The sequence below is a fragment of the Oncorhynchus gorbuscha genome, unplaced genomic scaffold (assembly GCF_021184085.1).
Source record: "Oncorhynchus gorbuscha isolate QuinsamMale2020 ecotype Even-year unplaced genomic scaffold, OgorEven_v1.0 Un_scaffold_7069, whole genome shotgun sequence".
NCBI lineage: Eukaryota > Metazoa > Chordata > Actinopteri > Salmoniformes > Salmonidae > Oncorhynchus > Oncorhynchus gorbuscha.
Window position 1 is genome coordinate 1 of NW_025750536.1, and position 18826 is coordinate 18826.

The 18826-nt window shown below is 55.8% G+C and overlaps 1 protein-coding gene across 1 annotated transcript; it reads right to left on the reverse strand.

Moving 5' to 3' along the window:
* Positions 1–14528: 14528 nt before the first annotated feature.
* Positions 14529–15175, reverse strand: LOC124029630 (extensin-like; the record flags this gene model as incomplete). The annotated part of the gene is made up of 1 exon (XM_046341279.1): positions 14529–15175. A coding segment is annotated over one exon (647 nt), but the record flags the coding sequence as incomplete, so codon positions are not given.
* Positions 15176–18826: the final 3651 nt, after the last annotated feature.

Consider the following 18826-nt stretch of genomic DNA (forward strand, 5'->3'; position numbering starts at 1 on the left):
TTTTGGTGTAGTTCTTCCGTTGTTCTGGAGAACGACAGGACACAGTCAGCAGCAAAACAAACAGCATCTAGACAGAACTACAGTCATATCATAGCATGTCTGCTAGGTTACCATGGTACCATTACTACAGTATCATTAAGTATCATGCTCAGACAGAACTACAGTCATAATATAGCATGTCTCCTAGGTTACCATGGTACCATTACTACAGTATCATTAAGTATCATGCTCAGACAGAACTACAGTCATATCATAGCATGTCTGCTAGGTTACTATGGTACCATTACTACAGTATCATTAAGTATCATCCTCAGGGAGAACTACAGTCATATCATAGCATGCTAGGTTACCATGGTACCATTACTACAGTATCATTAAGTATCATCCTCATGGAGAACTACAGTCATATCATAGCATGTCTGCTAGGTTACCATGGTACCATTACTACAGTATCATTAAGTATCATCCTCATGCAGAACTACAGTCATATCATAGCATGTCTGCTAGGTTACCATGGTACCATTAACAACAGTATCATTAAGTATCATCCTCAGGGAGAACTACAGTCATATCATAGCATGTCTGCTAGGTTACCATGGTACCATTAACAACAGTATCATTAAGTATCATCCTCAGACAGAACTACAGTCATATCATAGCATGTCTGCTAGGTTACCATGGTACCATTACTACAGTATCATTAAGTATCATCCTCATGCAGAACTACAGTCATATCATAGCATGTCTGCTAGGTTACCATGGTACCATTAACAACAGTATCATTAAGTATCATCCTCAGACAGAACTACAGTCATATCATAGCATGTCTGCTAGGTTACCATGGTACCATTACTACAGTATCATTAAGTATCATCCTCATGGAGAACGACAGTCATATCATAGCATGCTAGGTTACCATGGTACCATTACTACAGTATCATCCTCAGACAGAACTACAGTCATATCATAGCATGTCTGCTAGGTTACCATGGTACCATTACTACAGTATCATTAAGTATCATGCTCAGACAGAACTACAGTCATATCATAGCATGTCTGCTAGGTTACCATGGTACCATTACTACAGTATCATTAAGTATCATCCTCAGGGAGAACTACAGTCATAATATAGCATGCTAGGTTACCATGGTACCATTACTACAGTATCATTAAGTATCATCCTCATGGAGAACGACAGTCATATCATAGCATGTCTGCAGGTTACCATGGTACCATTAACAACAGTATCATTAAGTATCATCCTCAGGGAGAACTACAGTCATATCATAGCATGTCTGCTAGGTTACTATGGTACCATTACTACAGTATCATTAAGTATCATCCTCAGACAGAACTACAGTCATATCATAGCATGCTAGGTTACCATGGTACCATTACTACAGTATCATTAAGTATCATCCTCAGGGAGAACTACAGTCATATCATAGCATGCTAGGTTACCATGGTACCATTACTACAGTATCATTAAGTATCATCCTCAGGGAGAACTACAGTCATATCATAGCATGCTAGGTTACCATGGTACCATTACTACAGTATCATTAAGTATCATCCTCAGACAGAACTACAGTCATATCATAGCATGTCTGCTAGGTTACCATGGTATCATTACTACAGTATCATTAAGTATCATCCTCAGACAGAACTACAGTCATATCATAGCATGCTAGGTTACCATGGTACCATTACTACAGTATCATTAAGTATCATCCTCAGACAGAACTACAGTCATATCATAGCATGTCTGCTAGGTTACCATGGTATCATTACTACAGTATCATTAAGTATCATTAAACATCACAGCATAGTTGAAAGATATGTGTTGTGTAGAAACCCAAAGTGGGTGGCCAGCAGAGAGAGATGGGCTGAGGGAAGCTGGGGGTTGGGATGGGCTGAGGGAAGCTGGGGGTTGGGATGGGCTGAGGGAAGCTGGGGGTTGGGATGGGCTGAGGGAAGCTGGGGGTTGGGATGGGCTGAGGGAAGCTGGGGGTTGGGATGGGATGGGCTGAGGGTTGGGATGGGATGGGCTGAGGGAAGCTGAGGGTTGGGATGGGCTGAGGGAAGCTGAGGGTTGGGATGGGATGGGCTGAGGGAAGCTGAGGGTTGGGATGGGATGGGCTGAGGGAAGCTGAGGGTTGGGATGGGATGGGCTGAGGGAAGCTGAGGGTTGGGATGGGCTGAGGAAAGCTGAGGGTTGGGATGGACTGAGGGAAGCTGAGGGTTGGAATGGGCTGAGGGAAGCTGGGGGTTGGGAAAGGCTGAGGGAAGCTGAGGGTTGGGATGGGATGGGCTGAGGGAAGCTGAGGGTTGGGATGGGATGGGCTGAGGGAAGCTGAGGGTTGGGATGGGATGGGCTGAGGGAAGCTGAGGGTTGGGATGGGATGGGCTGAGGGAAGCTGGGGGTTGGGAAAGGCTGAGGGAAGCTGAGGGTTGGGATGGCCTGAGGGAAGCTGAGGGTTGGGATGGCCTGAGGAAGCTGAGGGTTGGGATGGGCTGAGGAAGCTGAGGTTGGGATGGCCTGAGGAAGCTGAGGTTGGGATGGGCTGAGGGAAGCTGAGGGTTGGGATGGGATGGGCTGAGGGAAGCTGAGGGTTGGGATGGGATGGGCTGAGGAAGCTGGGGGTTGGGAAAGGCTGAGGGAAGCTGAGGGTTGGGATGGCCTGAGGAAGCTGAGGTTGGGATGGCCTGAGGGAAGCTGAGGGGTTGGGATGGGCTGAGGGAAGCTGAGGGTTGGGATGGCCTGAGGGAAGCTGAGGGTTGGGATGGGCTGAGGGAAGCTGAGGGTTGGGATGGGCTGAGGGAAGCTGAGGGTTGGGATGGGATGGGCTGAGGGAAGCTGGGGGTTGGTAAAGGCTGAGGGAAGCTGAGGGTTGGGATGGGGTTGGGATGGGATGGGCTGAGGGAAGCTGAGGGTAGGGATGGGATGGGCTGAGGGAAGCTGAGGGTTGGGATGGGCTGAGGGAAGCTGGGGTTTGGGATGGGCTGAGGGAAGCTGGGGGTTGGGATGGGATGGGCTGAGGGAAGCTGAGGGTTGGGATGGGCTGAGGAAGCTGAGGTAGGGATGGGATGGGCTGAGGAAGCTGAGGGTTGAGATGGATGGGCTGAGGAAGCTGGGGTTGGAATGGGCTGAGGGAAGCTGGGGGTTGGGATGGGCTGAGGGAAGTTGAGGGTTGGGATGGGCTGAGTGAAGCTGAGGGTTGGGATGGGCTGAGGGAAGCTGGGGGTTGGGATGGGATGGGCTGAGTGAAGCTGAGGGTTGAGATGGGATGGGCTGAGGGTTTGGATGGGATGGGCTGAGGGAAGCGGAGGGTTGGGATGGGCTGAGGGAAGCTGACGGTTGGGATGGGCTGAGGGAAGCTGGGGGTTGGGATGGGCTGAGGGAAGCTGAGGGTTAGGATGGGCTGAGTGAAGCTGAGGGTTGAGATGGGATGGGCTGAGGGTTTGGATGGGATGGGCTGAGGGAAGCGGAGGGTTGGGAAGGGATGGGCTGAGGGAAGCTGAGGGTTGGGACGGGCTGAGGGAAGCTGAGGGTTGGTATGGGATGGGCTGAGGGAAGCTGAGGGTTGGGATGGGCTGAGGGGAAGCTGGGGTTTGGGATGGGCTGAGGAAGCTGAGGGTTGGAATGGGCTGAGGAAGCTGAGGGTTGGGATGGGGGAAGCTGGGGGTTGGGATGGGCTGAGGGAAGCTGGGGGTTGGGATGGGCTGAGGAAGCTGGGGTTGGGATGGGCTAAGGGAAGCTGGGGGTTGGGATGGGCTGAGGGAAGCTGAGGGTTGAGATGGGATGGGCTGAGGGAAGCTGGGGGTTGGAATGGGCTGAGGGAAGCTGGGGGTTGGGATGGGCTGAGGGAAGCTGAGGGTTGGGATGGGCTGAGTGAAGCTGAGGGTTGGGATGGGCTGAGTGAAGCTGAGGGTTGGGATGGGCTGAGTGAAGCTGGGGGTTGGGATGGGATGGGCTGAGTGAAGCTGAGGGTTGAGATGGGATGGGCTGAGGTTTGGATGGGATGGGCTGAGGGAAGCGGAGGGTTGGGATGGGCTGAGGGAAGCTGAGGGTTGGGATGGGCTGAGGGAAGCTGAGGGTTGGGATGGGCTGAGTGAAGCTGGGGGTTGGGATGGGATGGGCTGAGTGAAGCTGAGGGTTGAGATGGGATGGGCTGAGGGTTTGGATGGGATGGGCTGAGGGAAGCGGAGGGTTGGGATGGGCTGAGGGAAGCTGACGGTTGGGATGGGCTGAGGGAAGCTGGGGGTTGGGATGGGCTGAGTGAAGCTGAGGGTTGAGATTGGATGGGCTGAGGGTTTGGATGGGATGGGCTGAGGGAAGCGGAGGGTTGGGAAGGGATGGGCTGAGGGAAGCTGAGGGTTGGGACGGGCTGAGGGAAGGTGAGGGTTGGTATGGGATGGGCTGAGGGAAGCTGAGGGTTGGGATGGGCTGAGGGAAGCTGAGGGTTGGGATGGGCTGAGGGAAGCTGGGGTTTGGGATGGGCTGAGGGAAGCTGAGGGTTGGAATGGGCTGAGGGAAGCTAAGGGTTGGGATGGGCTGAGGGAAGCTGAGGGTTGGGATGGGATGGGCTGAGGGTTGGGATGGGATGGGCTGAGGGAAGCTGAGGGTTGGGATGGGCTGAGGGAAGCTGAGGGTTGGGATGGGATGGGTTGAGGGAAGCTGAGGGTTGGGATGGGATGGGCTGAGGGAAGCTGAGGGTTGGGATGGGATGGGCTGAGGGAAGCTGAGGGTTGGGATGGGATGGGCTGAGGAAGCTGAGGGTTGGGATGGGCTGAGGAAAGCTGAGGGTTGGGATGGACTGAGGGGAAGCTGAGGGTTGGAATGGGCTGAGGGAAGCTGGGGTTGGGAAAGGCTGAGGAAGCTGAGGGTTGGGATGGGATGGGCTGAGGGAAGCTGAGGGTTGGGATGGGATGGGCTGAGGAAGCTGAGGGTTGGGATGGGATGGGCTGAGGGAAGCTGAGGGTTGGGATGGGCTGAGGAAGCTGGGGGTTGGGAAGCTGAGGGTTGGGATGGCCTGAGGGAAGCTGAGGGTTGGGATGGCCTGAGGGAAGCTGAGGGTTGGGATGGGCTGAGGGAAGCTGAGGGTTGGGATGGCCTGAGGAAGCTGAGGGTTGGGAAGCTGAGGGTTGGGATGGGATGGGCTGAGGGAAGTTGAGGGTTGGGATGGGCTGAGGGAAGCTGGGGGTTGGGAAAGGCTGAGGGAAGCTGAGGGTTGGGATGGCCTGAGGGAAGCTGAGGGTTGGGATGGCCTGAGGGAAGCTGAGGGTTGGGATGGGCTGAGGGAAGCTGAGGGTTGGGATGGCCTGAGGGAAGCTGAGGGTTGGGATGGGCTGAGGGAAGCTGAGGGTTGGGATGGGATGGGCTGAGGGAAGCTGAGGGTTGGGATGGGCTGAGGGAAGCTGGGGGTTGGTAAAGGCTGAGGGAAGCTGAGGGTTGGGATGGGGTTGGGATGGGATGGGCTGAGGGAAGCTGAGGGTAGGGATGGGATGGGCTGAGGGAAGCTGAGGGTTGGAATGGGCTGAGGGAAGCTAGGGGTTGGGATGGGATGGGCTGAGGGAAGCTGAGGGTTGGGATGGGATGGGCTGAGGGTTGGGATGGGATGGGCTGAGGGAAGCTGAGGGTTGGGATGGGCTGAGGGAAGCTGAGGGTTGGGATGGGATGGGTTGAGGGAAGCTGAGGGTTGGGATGGGATGGGCTGAGGGAAGCTGAGGGTTGGGATGGGATGGGCTGAGGGAAGCTGAGGGTTGGGATGGGATGGGCTGAGGGAAGCTGAGGGTTGGAATGGGCTGAGGAAAGCTGAGGGTTGGGATGGACTGAGGGAAGCTGAGGGTTGGAATGGGCTGGGAAGCTGGGGGTTGGGAAAGGCTGAGGGAAGCTGAGGGTTGGGATGGGATGGGCTGAGGGAAGCTGAGGGTTGGGATGGGATGGGCTGAGGGAAGCTGAGGGTTGGGATGGGATGGGCTGAGGGAAGCTGAGGGTTGGGATGGGATGGGCTGAGGGAAGCTGGGGGTTGGGAAAGGCTGAGGGAAGCTGAGGGTTGGGATGGCCTGAGGGAAGCTGAGGGTTGGGATGGCCTGAGGGAAGCTGAGGGTTGGGATGGGCTGAGGGAAGCTGAGGGTTGGGATGGCCTGAGGGAAGCTGAGGGTTGGGATGGGCTGAGGGAAGCTGAGGGTTGGGATGGGATGGGCTGAGGGAAGCTGAGGGTTGGGATGGGATGGGCTGAGGGAAGCTGGGGGTTGGGAAAGGCTGAGGGAAGCTGAGGGTTGGGATGGCCTGAGGGAAGCTGAGGGTTGGGATGGCCTGAGGGAAGCTGAGGGTTGGGATGGGCTGAGGGAAGCTGAGGGTTGGGATGGCCTGAGGGAAGCTGAGGGTTGGGATGGGCTGAGGGAAGCTGAGGGTTGGGATGGGATGGGCTGAGGGAAGCTGAGGGTTGGGATGGGATGGGCTGAGGGAAGCTGGGGGTTGGTAAAGGCTGAGGGAAGCTGAGGGTTGGGATGGGGTTGGGATGGGCTGAGGGAAGCTGAGGGTAGGGATGGGATGGGCTGAGGGAAGCTGAGGGTTGGGATGGGCTGAGGGAAGCTGGGGTTTGGGATGGGATGGGCTGAGGGAAGCTGGGGGTTGGGATGGGATGGGCTGAGGGAAGCTGAGGGTTGGGATGGGCTGAGGGAAGCTGAGGGTAGGGATGGGATGGGCTGAGGGAAGCTGAGGGTTGAGATGGGATGGGCTGAGGGAAGCTGGGGGTTGGAATGGGCTGAGGGAAGCTGGGGGTTGGGATGGGCTGAGGGAAGTTGAGGGTTGGGATGGGCTGAGTGAAGCTGAGGGTTGGGATGGGCTGAGGGAAGCTGGGGGTTGGGATGGGATGGGCTGAGTGAAGCTGAGGGTTGAGATGGGATGGGCTGAGGGTTTGGATGGGATGGGCTGAGGGAAGCGGAGGGTTGGGATGGGCTGAGGGAAGCTGACGGTTGGGATGGGCTGAGGGAAGCTGGGGGTTGGGATGGGCTGAGGGAAGCTGAGGGTTAGGATGGGCTGAGTGAAGCTGAGGGTTGAGATGGGATGGGCTGAGGGTTTGGATGGGATGGGCTGAGGGAAGCGGAGGGTTGGGAAGGGATGGGCTGAGGGAAGCTGAGGGTTGGGACGGGCTGAGGGAAGCTGAGGGTTGGTATGGGATGGGCTGAGGGAAGCTGAGGGTTGGGATGGGCTGAGGGAAGCTGGGGTTTGGGATGGGCTGAGGGAAGCTGAGGGTTGGAATGGGCTGAGGGAAGCTGAGGGTTGGGATGGGGGAAGCTGGGGGTTGGGATGGGCTGAGGGAAGCTGGGGGTTGGGATGGGCTGAGGGAAGCTGGGGGTTGGGATGGGCTAAGGGAAGCTGGGGGTTGGGATGGGCTGAGGGAAGCTGAGGGTTGAGATGGGATGGGCTGAGGGAAGCTGGGGGTTGGAATGGGCTGAGGGAAGCTGGGGGTTGGGATGGGCTGAGGGAAGCTGAGGGTTGGGATGGGCTGAGTGAAGCTGAGGGTTGGGATGGGCTGAGTGAAGCTGAGGGTTGGGATGGGCTGAGTGAAGCTGGGGGTTGGGATGGGATGGGATGGGCTGAGTGAAGCTGAGGGTTGAGATGGGATGGGCTGAGGGTTTGGATGGGATGGGCTGAGGGAAGCGGAGGGTTGGGATGGGCTGAGTGAAGCTGAGGGTTGGGATGGGCTGAGGGAAGCTGAGGGTTGGGATGGGCTGAGTGAAGCTGGGGGTTGGGATGGGATGGGCTGAGTGAAGCTGAGGGTTGAGATGGGATGGGCTGAGGGTTTGGATGGGATGGGCTGAGGGAAGCGGAGGGTTGGGATGGGCTGAGGGAAGCTGACGGTTGGGATGGGCTGAGGGAAGCTGGGGGTTGGGATGGGCTGAGGGAAGCTGAGGGTTGGGATGGGCTGAGTGAAGCTGAGGGTTGAGATTGGATGGGCTGAGGGTTTGGATGGGATGGGCTGAGGGAAGCGGAGGGTTGGGAAGGGATGGGCTGAGGGAAGCTGAGGGTTGGGACGGGCTGAGGGAAGGTGAGGGTTGGTATGGGATGGGCTGAGGGAAGCTGAGGGTTGGGATGGGCTGAGGGAAGCTGGGGTTTGGGATGGGCTGAGGGAAGCTGAGGGTTGGAATGGGCTGAGGGAAGCTAAGGGTTGGGATGGGATGGGCTGAGGGAAGCTGAGGGTTGGGATGGGATGGGCTGAGGGTTGGGATGGGATGGGCTGAGGGAAGATGAGGGTTGGGATGGGCTGAGGGAAGCTGAGGGTTGGGATGGGATGGGTTGAGGGAAGCTGAGGGTTGGGATGGGATGGGCTGAGGGAAGCTGAGGGTTGGGATGGGATGGGCTGAGGGAAGCTGAGGGTTGGGATGGGATGGGCTGAGGGAAGCTGAGGGTTGGGATGGGCTGAGGAAAGCTGAGGGTTGGGATGGACTGAGGGAAGCTGAGGGTTGGAATGGGCTGAGGGAAGCTGGGGGTTGGGAAAGGCTGAGGGAAGCTGAGGGTTGGGATGGGATGGGCTGAGGGAAGCTGAGGGTTGGGATGGGATGGGCTGAGGGAAGCTGAGGGTTGGGATGGGATGGGCTGAGGGAAGCTGAGGGTTGGGATGGGATGGGCTGAGGGAAGCTGGGGGTTGGGAAAGGCTGAGGGAAGCTGAGGGTTGGGATGGCCTGAGGGAAGCTGAGGGTTGGGATGGCCTGAGGGAAGCTGAGGGTTGGGATGGGCTGAGGAAGCTGAGGGTTGGGGATGGCCTGAGGGGCTGAGGGTTGGGATGGGCTGAGGAAGCTGAGGGTTGGGATGGGATGGGCTGAGGGAAGCTGGGGTTGGGAAAGGCTGAGGGGAAGCTGAGGGTTGGGATGGCCTGAGGGGAAGCTGAGGGTTGGGATGGCCTGAGGGGAAGCTGAGGGTTGGGATGGGCTGAGGGGAAGCTGAGGGTTGGGATGGCCTGAGGGAAGCTGAGGGTTGGGATGGGCTGAGGGAAGCTGAGGGTTGGGATGGGATGGGCTGAGGGGCTGAGGGTTGGGATGGGATGGGCTGAGGGGCTGGGGGTTGGTAAAGGCTGAGGGAAGCTGGGATGGGGTTGGGATGGGATGGGCTGAGGGAAGCTGAGGGTAGGGATGGGATGGGCTGAGGGAAGCTGAGGGTTGGGATGGGCTGAGGGAAGCTGGGGTTTGGGATGGGATGGGCTGAGGGAAGCTGGGGGTTGGGATGGGCTGAGGGAAGCTGAGGGTTGGGATGGGCTGAGGGAAGCTGAGGGTAGGGATGGGATGGGCTGAGGGAAGCTGAGGGTTGAGATGGGATGGGCTGAGGGAAGCTGGGGGTTGGAATGGGCTGAGGGAAGCTGGGGGTGGGATGGGCTGAGGAAGTTGAGGGTTGGGATGGGCTGAGTGAAGCTGAGGTTGGGATGGGCTGAGGGAAGCTGGGGGTTGGGATGGGATGGGCTGAGGAAGCTGAGGGTTGAGATGGGATGGGCTGAGGGGTTTGGGGGGGATGGGCTGAGGGGAAGCTGGGGGTTGGGATGGGCTGAGGAAGCTGACGGTTGGGATGGGCTGAGGGAAGCTGGGGGTTGGGATGGGCTGAGGGAAGCTGGAGGGTTAGGATGGGCTGAGTGAAGCTGAGGTTGAGATGGGATGGGCTGAGGTTTGGATGGGATGGGCTGGGGAAGCGGAGGGTTGGGAAGGGATGGGCTGAGGGAAGCTGAGGGTTGGGACGGGCTGAGGGAAGCTGAGGGTTGGTATGGGATGGGCTGAGGAAGCTGAGGGAAGCTGGGGTTTGGGATGGGCTGAGGGAAGCTGAGGGTTGGAATGGGCTGAGGGGAAGCTAAGGGTTGGGATGGGATGGGCTGAGGAAGCTGAGGGTTGGGATGGGATGGGCTGAGGGTTGGGATGGGATGGGCTGAGGGAAGCTGAGGGTTGGGATGGGCTGAGGAAAGCTGAGGGTTGGGATGGACTGAGGAAGCTGAGGGTTGGAATGGGCTGAGGGAAGCTGAGGGTTGGGATGGGCTGGGGAAGCTGGGGGTTGGGATGGGCTGAGGGAAGCTGAGGGTTGGGATGGGCTGAGGAAGCTAAGGGTTGGGATGGGCTGGGAAGCTGAGGGTTGGGATGGGATGGGCTGAGGGTTGGGATGGGATGGGCTGAGGAAGCTGAGGGTTGGGATGGGCTGAGGGAAGCTGAGGGTTGGGATGGGCTGAGGGAAGCTGAGGGTTGGGATGGGATGGGCTGAGGAAGCTGAGGGTTGGGATGGGCTGTTGGAAGCTGGGGTTTGGATGGGCTGAGGAAGCTGAGGGTTGGAATGGGAGGGAAGCTGGGGGGATGGGATGGGCTGAGGGAAGCTGAGGTTGGGATGGGATGGGTTGGGAAGCTGAGGGGCTGAGGGTTGGGATGGGCTGAGGAAGCTGAGGGTTGGGATGGGATGGCTGAGGAAGCTGAGGGTTGGGATGGACTGAGGAAGCTGAGGTTGGAATGGGCTGAGGAAGCTGAGGGTTGGGATGGGCTGAGGGGAAGCTGAGGGTTGGGAAAGGCTGAGGAAGCTGAGGGTTGGGATGGGATGGGCTGAGGAAGCTGAGGGTTGGGATGGGCTGAGGGGAAGCTGGGGTTGGGAAGGCTGAGGGAAGCTGAGGGTTGGTTGGAATGGGCTGGGATGGGCTGAGGAAGCTGAGGGTTGGGATGGGCTGAGGGGAAGCTGAGGTTGGGATGGGATGGGCTGAGGGTTGGGATGGGCTGTTGGAAGCTGGGGTTTGGGATGGGCTGAGGGAAGCTGAGGGTTGGAATGGGCTGAGGGAAGCTAAGGGTTGGGATGGGATGGGCTGAGGAAGCTGAGGGTTGGGATTGGGCTGAATGGGATGGGCTGAGGGAAGCTGAGGGTTGGGATGGGCTGAGAAGCTGAGGGTTGGGATGGGATGGGCTGAGGAAGCTGAGGGTTGGGATGGGATGGGCTGAGGAAAGCTGAGGTTGGGATGGACTGAGGGGAAGCTGAGGGGTTGGAATGTGCTGAGGGAAGCTGAGGGTTGGGATGGGCTGAGGAAAGCCTGGGGTTGGGAAAGGCTGAGGGGAAGCTAAGGGTTGGGATGGGATGGGCTGAGGGAAGCTGAGGGTTGGGATGGGATGGGCTGAGGGTTGGGATGGGATGGGCTGAGGGAAGCTGGGGTTGGGATGGGCTGAGGAAGCTGAGGGTTGGGATGGGCTGAGGGAAGCTGAGGGTTGGGATGGGATGGGCTGAGGGAAGCTGGGGTTGGGAAAGGCTGAGGGAAGCTGAGGTTGGGATGGCCTGAGGGAAGCTGAGGGTTGGGGATAGCCTGAGAAGCTGAGGTTGGGATGGGCTGAGGGAAGCTGAGGGTTGGGATGGGATGGGCTGAGGAAGGAGGTTGGGACGGGCTGGCTGGGTTGGTATGGGATGGGCTGAGGGAAGCTGAGGGTTGGGATGGGCTGAGGGAGCTGGGGGGATGGGTTGAGGAAGCTGAGGGTTGGAATGGGCTGAGGGAAGCTAAAGGGTTGGGATGGGGGGCTGAGGAAGCTGAGGGTTGGGATGGGATGGGCTGAGGGTTGGGATGGGATGGGCTGAGGGAAGCTGAGGGTTGGGATGGGCTGGGCTGAGGAAAGCTGAGGGTTGGGATGGACTGAGGGAAGCTGAGGGTTGGAATGGGCTGAGGGAAGCTGAGGGTTGGGATGGGCTGGGAAGCTGGGGTTGGGATGGGCTGAGAAGCTGAGGGGTTGGAATGGGCTGAGGGAAGCTGAGGGTTGGGATGGGCTGAGGGAAGCTGAGGGTTGGGATGGGATGGGCTGAGGTTGGGATGGGATGGGCTGAGGGAAGCTGAGGTTGGGATGGGCTGAGGGAAGCTGGGGGTTGGGATGGGCTGAGGGAAGCTGAGGGTTGGGATGGGATGGGCTGATGGAAGCTGAGGGTTGGGATGGGCTGTTGGAAGCTGGGGGTTGGGATGGGCTGAGGGAAGCTGAGGGTTGGAATGGGCTGGGAGCTAAGGGTTGGGATGGATGGGCTGAGGGAAGCTGAGGGTTGGGATGGGATGAGGGTTGGGATGGGATGGGCTGGGAAGCTGAGGGTTGGGATGGGCTGAGGGAAGCTGAGGTTGGGATGGGATGGGCTGAGGAAAGCTGAGGGTTGGGATGGACTGAGGAAGCTGAGGGTTGGATGGGCTGAGGGAAGCTGAGGGTTGGGATGGGCTGAGGGAAGCTGGGGGGGTTGGGAAAGGTTGAGGGAAGCTGAGGGTTGGGATGGGATGGGCTGAGGGAAGCTGAGGGTTGGGATGGGATGGGCTGAGGAAGCTGGGGGTTGGGAAAGGCTGAGGAAGCTGAGGGTTGGGATGGCCTGAGGAAGCGGAGGTTGGGATGGGCTGAGGAAGCTGAGGGTTGGGACGGGCTGAGGGAAGCTGAGGGTTGGTATGGGATGGGCTGAGGGAAGCTGAGGGTTGGGATGGGCTGTTGAAGCTGGGGTTTGGGATGGGCTGAGGGAAGCTGAGGGGTTGGAATGGGCTGAGGAAGCTAAGGGTTGGGATGGGATGGGCTGAGGGAAGCTGAGGGTTGGGATGGGATGGGCTGAGGGTTGGGATGGGATGGGCTGAGGGAAGCTGAGGGGTTGGGATGGGCTGAGGGAAGCTGAGGTTGGGATGGGATGGGCTGAGGGAAGCTGAGGGTTGGGATGGGATGGGCTGAGGAAAGCTGAGGGTTGGGATGGACTGAGGGAAGCTGAGGGTTGGAATGTGCTGGAGGGAAGCTGAGGGTTGGGATGGGCTGAAAGCTGGAGGGAAAGCTGAGGAAGCTTGGGATGGGATGGGCTGAGGGAAGCTGAGGGTTGGGATGGGATGGGCTGAGGTTGGGATGGGATGGGCTGAGGGGGAAGCTGAGGTTGGGATGGGCTGAGGGAAGCTGAGGTTGGGATGGGCTGAGGGAAGCTGAGGGTTGGCTGGGATGAGGGGGCTGGGGGGTTGGGAAAGGCTGAGGGAAGCTGAGGGTTGGGATGGCCTGAGGGAAGCTGAGGGTTGGGATGGCCTGAGGAAGGAGGGTTGGGATGGGCTGAGGGAAGCTGAGGGTTGGGATGGGATGGCTGAGGGAAGCTGGGGGTTGGTAAAGGCTGAGGGAAGCTGAGGGTTGGGATGGGGTTGGGATGGACTGAGGGAAGCTGAGGGTAGGGATGGGATGGGCTGAGGGGAAGCTGAGGGTTGGGATGGGCTGAGGGAAGCTGGGGTTTGGGATGGGATGGGCTGAGGGAAGCTGTTGGGATGGGCTGAGGAAACTGGAGGTTGGGATGGGCTGAGGAAGCTGGGGAGGGATGGGATGGGCTGAGGAGGGTTGGGATGGGATGGGCTGAGGGTCCAGGATGGGCTGAAGCTGAGGGTAGGGGGATGGGCTGAGGGAAGCTGAGGGTTGGGATGGGCTGAGGGAAGCTGGGGGTTGGGATGGCCTGAGGAAAGCTGAGGGTTGGGATGGGCTGAGGGAGCTGAGGGTTGGGATGGCTGAGGAAGCTGAGGGTTGGGATGGGATGGGCTGAGGGAAGCTGAGGGTTGGGATGGGCTGAGGGGCTGAGGGTAGGGATGGGATGGGCTGAGGGAAGCTGAGGGTTGGGTTAGGATGGGCTGAGGAAAGCTGAGGGTTGGGATGGGCTGAGGAAGCTGGGGTTTGGGATGGGCTGGAAGCTGGGGTTGGGATGGGATGGGCTGAGGAAGCTGAGGGTTGGGATGGGCTGAGGAAGCTGGGGGTTGGGTTGGGATGGGGCTGAGGAAGCTGAGGGTTGGGATGGGCTGAGGGAAGCTGGGGTTGGGTTGGGATGGGCTGAGGGAAGCTGAGGGTTGGGATGGGCTGAGGGAAGCTGAGGGTTGGGATGGGATGGGCTGAGGAAAGCTGAGGGTTGGGATGGGCTGAGGGAAGCTGGGGTTGGGATGGGATGGGCTGAGGGAAGCTGAGGGTTGGGATGGGCTGAGGGAAGCTGGGGGTTGGGATGGGATGAGGAAGCTGAGGGTTGGGATGGGCTGAGGGAAGCTGGGGTTTGGGATGGGATGGGATGGGCTGAGGGAAGCTGAGGGTTGGGATGGGCTGAGGGAAACTGAGGTTGGGATGGGATGGGCTGAGGGGAAACTGGAGGGTTGGGTTAGGATGGGCTGAGGAAAGCTGAGGGTTGGGATGGGCTGAGGGGAAGCTGGGGTTTGGATGGGATGGGCTGAGGAAGCTGAGGGTTGGGATGGGCTGAGGGAAACTGAGGGTTGGGATGGGCTGAGGGAAACTGAGGGTTGGGATGGGATGGGCTGTGGGAGGATCTCGAAGGGTGGGGGCTGTGGGAGGGTCAGAAGGGTGGGGGCTGTGGGAGGGTCTCGAAGGGGGTGCTGTGGGAGGGTCTCGAAGGGGAAGCTGAGGGTTGGGATGGGATGGGCTGAGGAAGCTGAGGGTTGGGATGGGCTAAGGAAAGCTGAGGGTTGGGATGGGATGGGCTGAGAAGCTGAGGGTTGGGTTGGGATGGGCTGAGGAAGCTGAGGGTTGGGATGGGCTGAGAAGCTGAGTGCTGGATGGGCTGTGGGAGGGTCTCGAAGGGTGGGGGCTGTGGGAGGGTCTCGAAGGGTGGGGGCTGTGGGAGGGTCTCGAAGGGTGGGGGCTGTGGGGGGTCTACAAGGGGGGCTGTGGGAGGTCTCGAAGGGGGGGGCTGTGGGAGGGTCTCGAAGGGGGGCTGGGGGGAGGTCTCCAGAAGGGGGCTGTTGGAGGGTCTCGAAGGGGGGGGCTGTGGGGAGGGTCTCGAAGGGGGGCTGTGGGGAGGGTCCAGAAGTGGGGGGGGCTGTGGGAGGGTCTAGAAGGGGGGCTGTGGGAGGTCTGGAAGGGGGGGGCTGTGGGAGGGTCTCGAAGGGGGGCTGTGGGAGGGTCTCGAAGGGGGCTGTGGGAGGGTCTAGAAGGGGGGGCTGTGGGAGGGTCTCGAAGGGGGCTGTGGGAGGGTCTCGAAGGGGGCTGTGGGAGGGTCTAGAAGGGGAGGGCTGTGGGGAGGGTCTCGAAGGGGTGGGGCTGTGGGAGGGTCTCGAAGGGTGGGGGCTGTGGGAGGGTCTCGAAGGGGCGGCTGTGGGAGGGTCTAGAAGGGTGGGGCTGTGGGAGGGTCTCGAAGGGTGGGGGCTGTGGGAGGGTCTCCGAAGGGTGGGGGCTGTGGGAGGGTCTCGAAGGGTGGGGGCTGTGGGAGGGTCTCAAGGTCTCAAAGGGGTCTCAAGGGGTCTCAAAGGGGGTTGGGAGGGTCTCCAAGGGGAGGACTGTGGGAGGTCTAGAAGGAGTGGAGATAAGGACTACAGACTACTAATAGTAGGGTTATTAGGGGAGTGGAGAATGGGACTACCCAGACTATTAGTAGTAGGGGTTGTTAGGGAGTGGAGATAAGGACTACAGACTACCAGTAGTAGAGGTTATTAGGGGAGTGGAGATAAGGACTACAGACTACTAGTAGTAGGGGTTATTAGGGGAGTGGAGCTAAGGACTACAGACTACTAGTAGTAGGGGTTATTAGGAGAGTGGAGATAAGGACTACAGACTACCAGTAGTAGGGGTTATTAGGGGAGTGGAGATAAGGACTACAGACTACTAATAGTAGGGGTTATTAGGGGAGTGGAGTTTAGGACTACGGACTACCAGTAGTAGGGGTTATTAGGGGAGTGGAGATAAGGACTACAGACTACCAGTAGTAGGGGTTATTAGGGGAGTGGAGATAAGGACTACAGACTACCAGTAGTAGGGGTTATTAGGGGAGTGGAGATAAGGACTACAGACTACCAGTAGTAGGGGTTATTAGGGGAGTGGAGATAAGGACTACAGACTACCAGTAGTAGGGGTTATTGGGGGAGTGGAGTTTAGGACTACGGACTACGGACTACCAGTAGTAGGGGTTATTAGGAGAGTGGAGATAAGGACTACAGACTATTAGTAGTAGGGGTTATTTGGGGAGTGGAGCAGGTGAAGTGTTCTAGTGTTCTACAACAGCAGGGGAAGTGTTCTAGTGTTCTACAACAGCAGGGGAAGTGTTCTAGGGTTCTACAACAGCAGGTGAAGTGTTCTAGTGTTCTACAACAGCAGGTGAAGTGTTCTAAGTGTTTCTACAACAGCAGGGAAGTGTTCTACGAAGTCTACAACAGCAGAAGTGTTGTGGGGTTCGCTGCAGGGAAGTGTTTCTAGTGTTCTACATCTCATAGAACAGAACATGAGAAAGGATCCCAGAGGGTAGGGTGACTTCCTCTCAGAACAGAAGGTCAGGAGCGAAGAGAAGAGAGACAACACTTCAAGAGTTATCAGTCTCTTCTGCAGAACCAAATAAAGCTCTCTGCTCTCTGACAGGTTAGAGTATGTTCTGTCCTGCAGCCTCAGGGTACAGTACACACTACATTGTACAACTACACACATTATCATGCATATACATTATCATGTCTATACATTATCACATCTATACATGTTCATGTCTATAAGTTATCAGCCTTAGCATATATATTATCACACATGTATACTTTAGTGTCTATACATTATATCGTGTTTATACATTATACGATATACATGATCATGCATGTGCGTTACAGTGTATATACATTATAAAGTCTATATACATAATCATGTCTGTATTCTCGCATGACTATACTTTATCATGTCTATACATTACCGTGTCAATACATTCTCGCCTCTATGCATTATCAGCCATCTGTATGTTATTGTGTCTATACATTATCATGTCTGTATGTTGTGTGTCTATACATTATCATGTGTCTGTATGTTATTGTGTCTATACATTATCATGTCTGTATGTTATTGTGTCTATACATTATCATGTCTGTATGTTATTGTGTCTATACATTATCATGTCTGTATGTTATTGTGTCTATACATTATCATGTCTGTGTTATTGTATATACATTATCGTCTCTATGCATTATACATTATCATGTCTGTATGTTATTGTGTCTATACATTATCATGTCTGTATGTTATTGTGTCTATGCATTATCATGTCTGTATGTTATTGTGTCTATGCATTATCATGTCTGTATGTTATTGTCTGCCATTACCTGTATACATTTATCATGTCTGTGGCTGTTATTGTGTCTATGCATTATCATGTCTGTATGTTATTGTGTCTATACATTATCATGTCTGTATGTTATTGTGTCTATGCATTATCATGTCTGTATGTTATTGTGTCTATACATTCATGTCTGTATGTTATTGTGTCTATACATTATCATGTCTGTAATATTATTGTGTCTATACATTATCATGTCTGTATGTTATTGTGTCTATACATTATCATGTCTGTATGTTATTGTGTCTATACATTATCATGTCTGTATGTTATTGTGTCTATACATTATCATGTCTGCCTCTATGTTATTGTGTATGTTGTGTGTCTATACATTATCATGTCTGTATGTTATTGTGTCTATACATTATCATGTCTGTATGTTATTGTGTCTATACATTATCATGTCTGTATGTTAACCCATGTCTATGCATTATCATGTCTGTATGTTATTGTGTCTATACATTATCATGTCTGTATGTATGTAATACATTATCATGTCTATACATTATCATGTCTGTATGTTATTGTGTCTATACATTATCATGTCTGTATGTTATGTTGTGTCTATACGTTATTATCATGTCTGTATGTTATTGTGTCTATACATTATCATGTCTGTATGTTATTGTGTCTATACATTATCATGTCTGTGTTTCACACTCAAAAGCCACAACCTTCATTTCACCGGTTGTTCTGATAACCTAGAATCTGTCATTTGGTTTGCAGAAGATTGTGAAGCTTTGGCAACACACACATGCACACTCACTGGGCCGACGCACACACACACACCAAACACAAACACACACCACACACACACAGACACACACAGAGCACACACACACCAAACACACACACAGACACACACCAAACACACACACAGACACACACCAAACACACACACAGACACACACCAAACACACACACCAAACACACCAAACAGGCGCTGTTGAGTCTACCTTTCTTTTTATGTTTGGCTGACGTGTGGAGGAAGTATATTCCATCTGTTCCTGTGAGTGAGGTGATGAAGAGATGGAGAGATGGAGAGATGAGAGATGGAGAGATGGAGTGATGAGAGATGGAGAGATGGAGTGATGAGAGATGGAGAGATGAGAGATGGAGAGATGGAGAGGAGAGATGAGAGATGGAGAGGGAGAGATGAGAGATGGAGAGAAGAGATGAGAGATGGAGAGATGATGAGAGATGAAGAGATGGATGGAGAGAGATGGAGTGATGAAGAGATGGAAGAGGGAAGATGAGAGATGGAAGATGAGAGATGGAGTGATGAGAGATGGAAGATGAGAGATGGGTGTGATAGAGATGGAGGGCGAATGGAAGAATGAGAATGGAAGATGAAGATGGAGTGATGAAGAGATCAGGATGAGGTGATGAATGGAAGATGAGAGATGGAAGTGATGGAGAGATGGAAGAATGAAGATGGAGATAGAGGGAGAATGAGAGATGGAAGATGAGAGATGGAGTGATGAAATGGAGAGATGTAGAGATGGAGAGATGAGAGATGGAGAGATGAGAGATGGAGTGATGAGAGATGGAGAGATGAGAGATGGAGAGATGAGAGATGGAGAGATGAGAGATGGAGTGATGAGAGATGGAGAGATGAGAGATGGAGTGATGAAGAGATGGAGAGATGGAGAGATGAAGAGATGGAGAGATGGAGAGATGAGAGATGGAGTGATGGAGAGATGGAGAGATGGAGAGATGAAGAGATGGAGAGATGAGAGATGAGAGCACATGCAACTGAACGAAGTACAT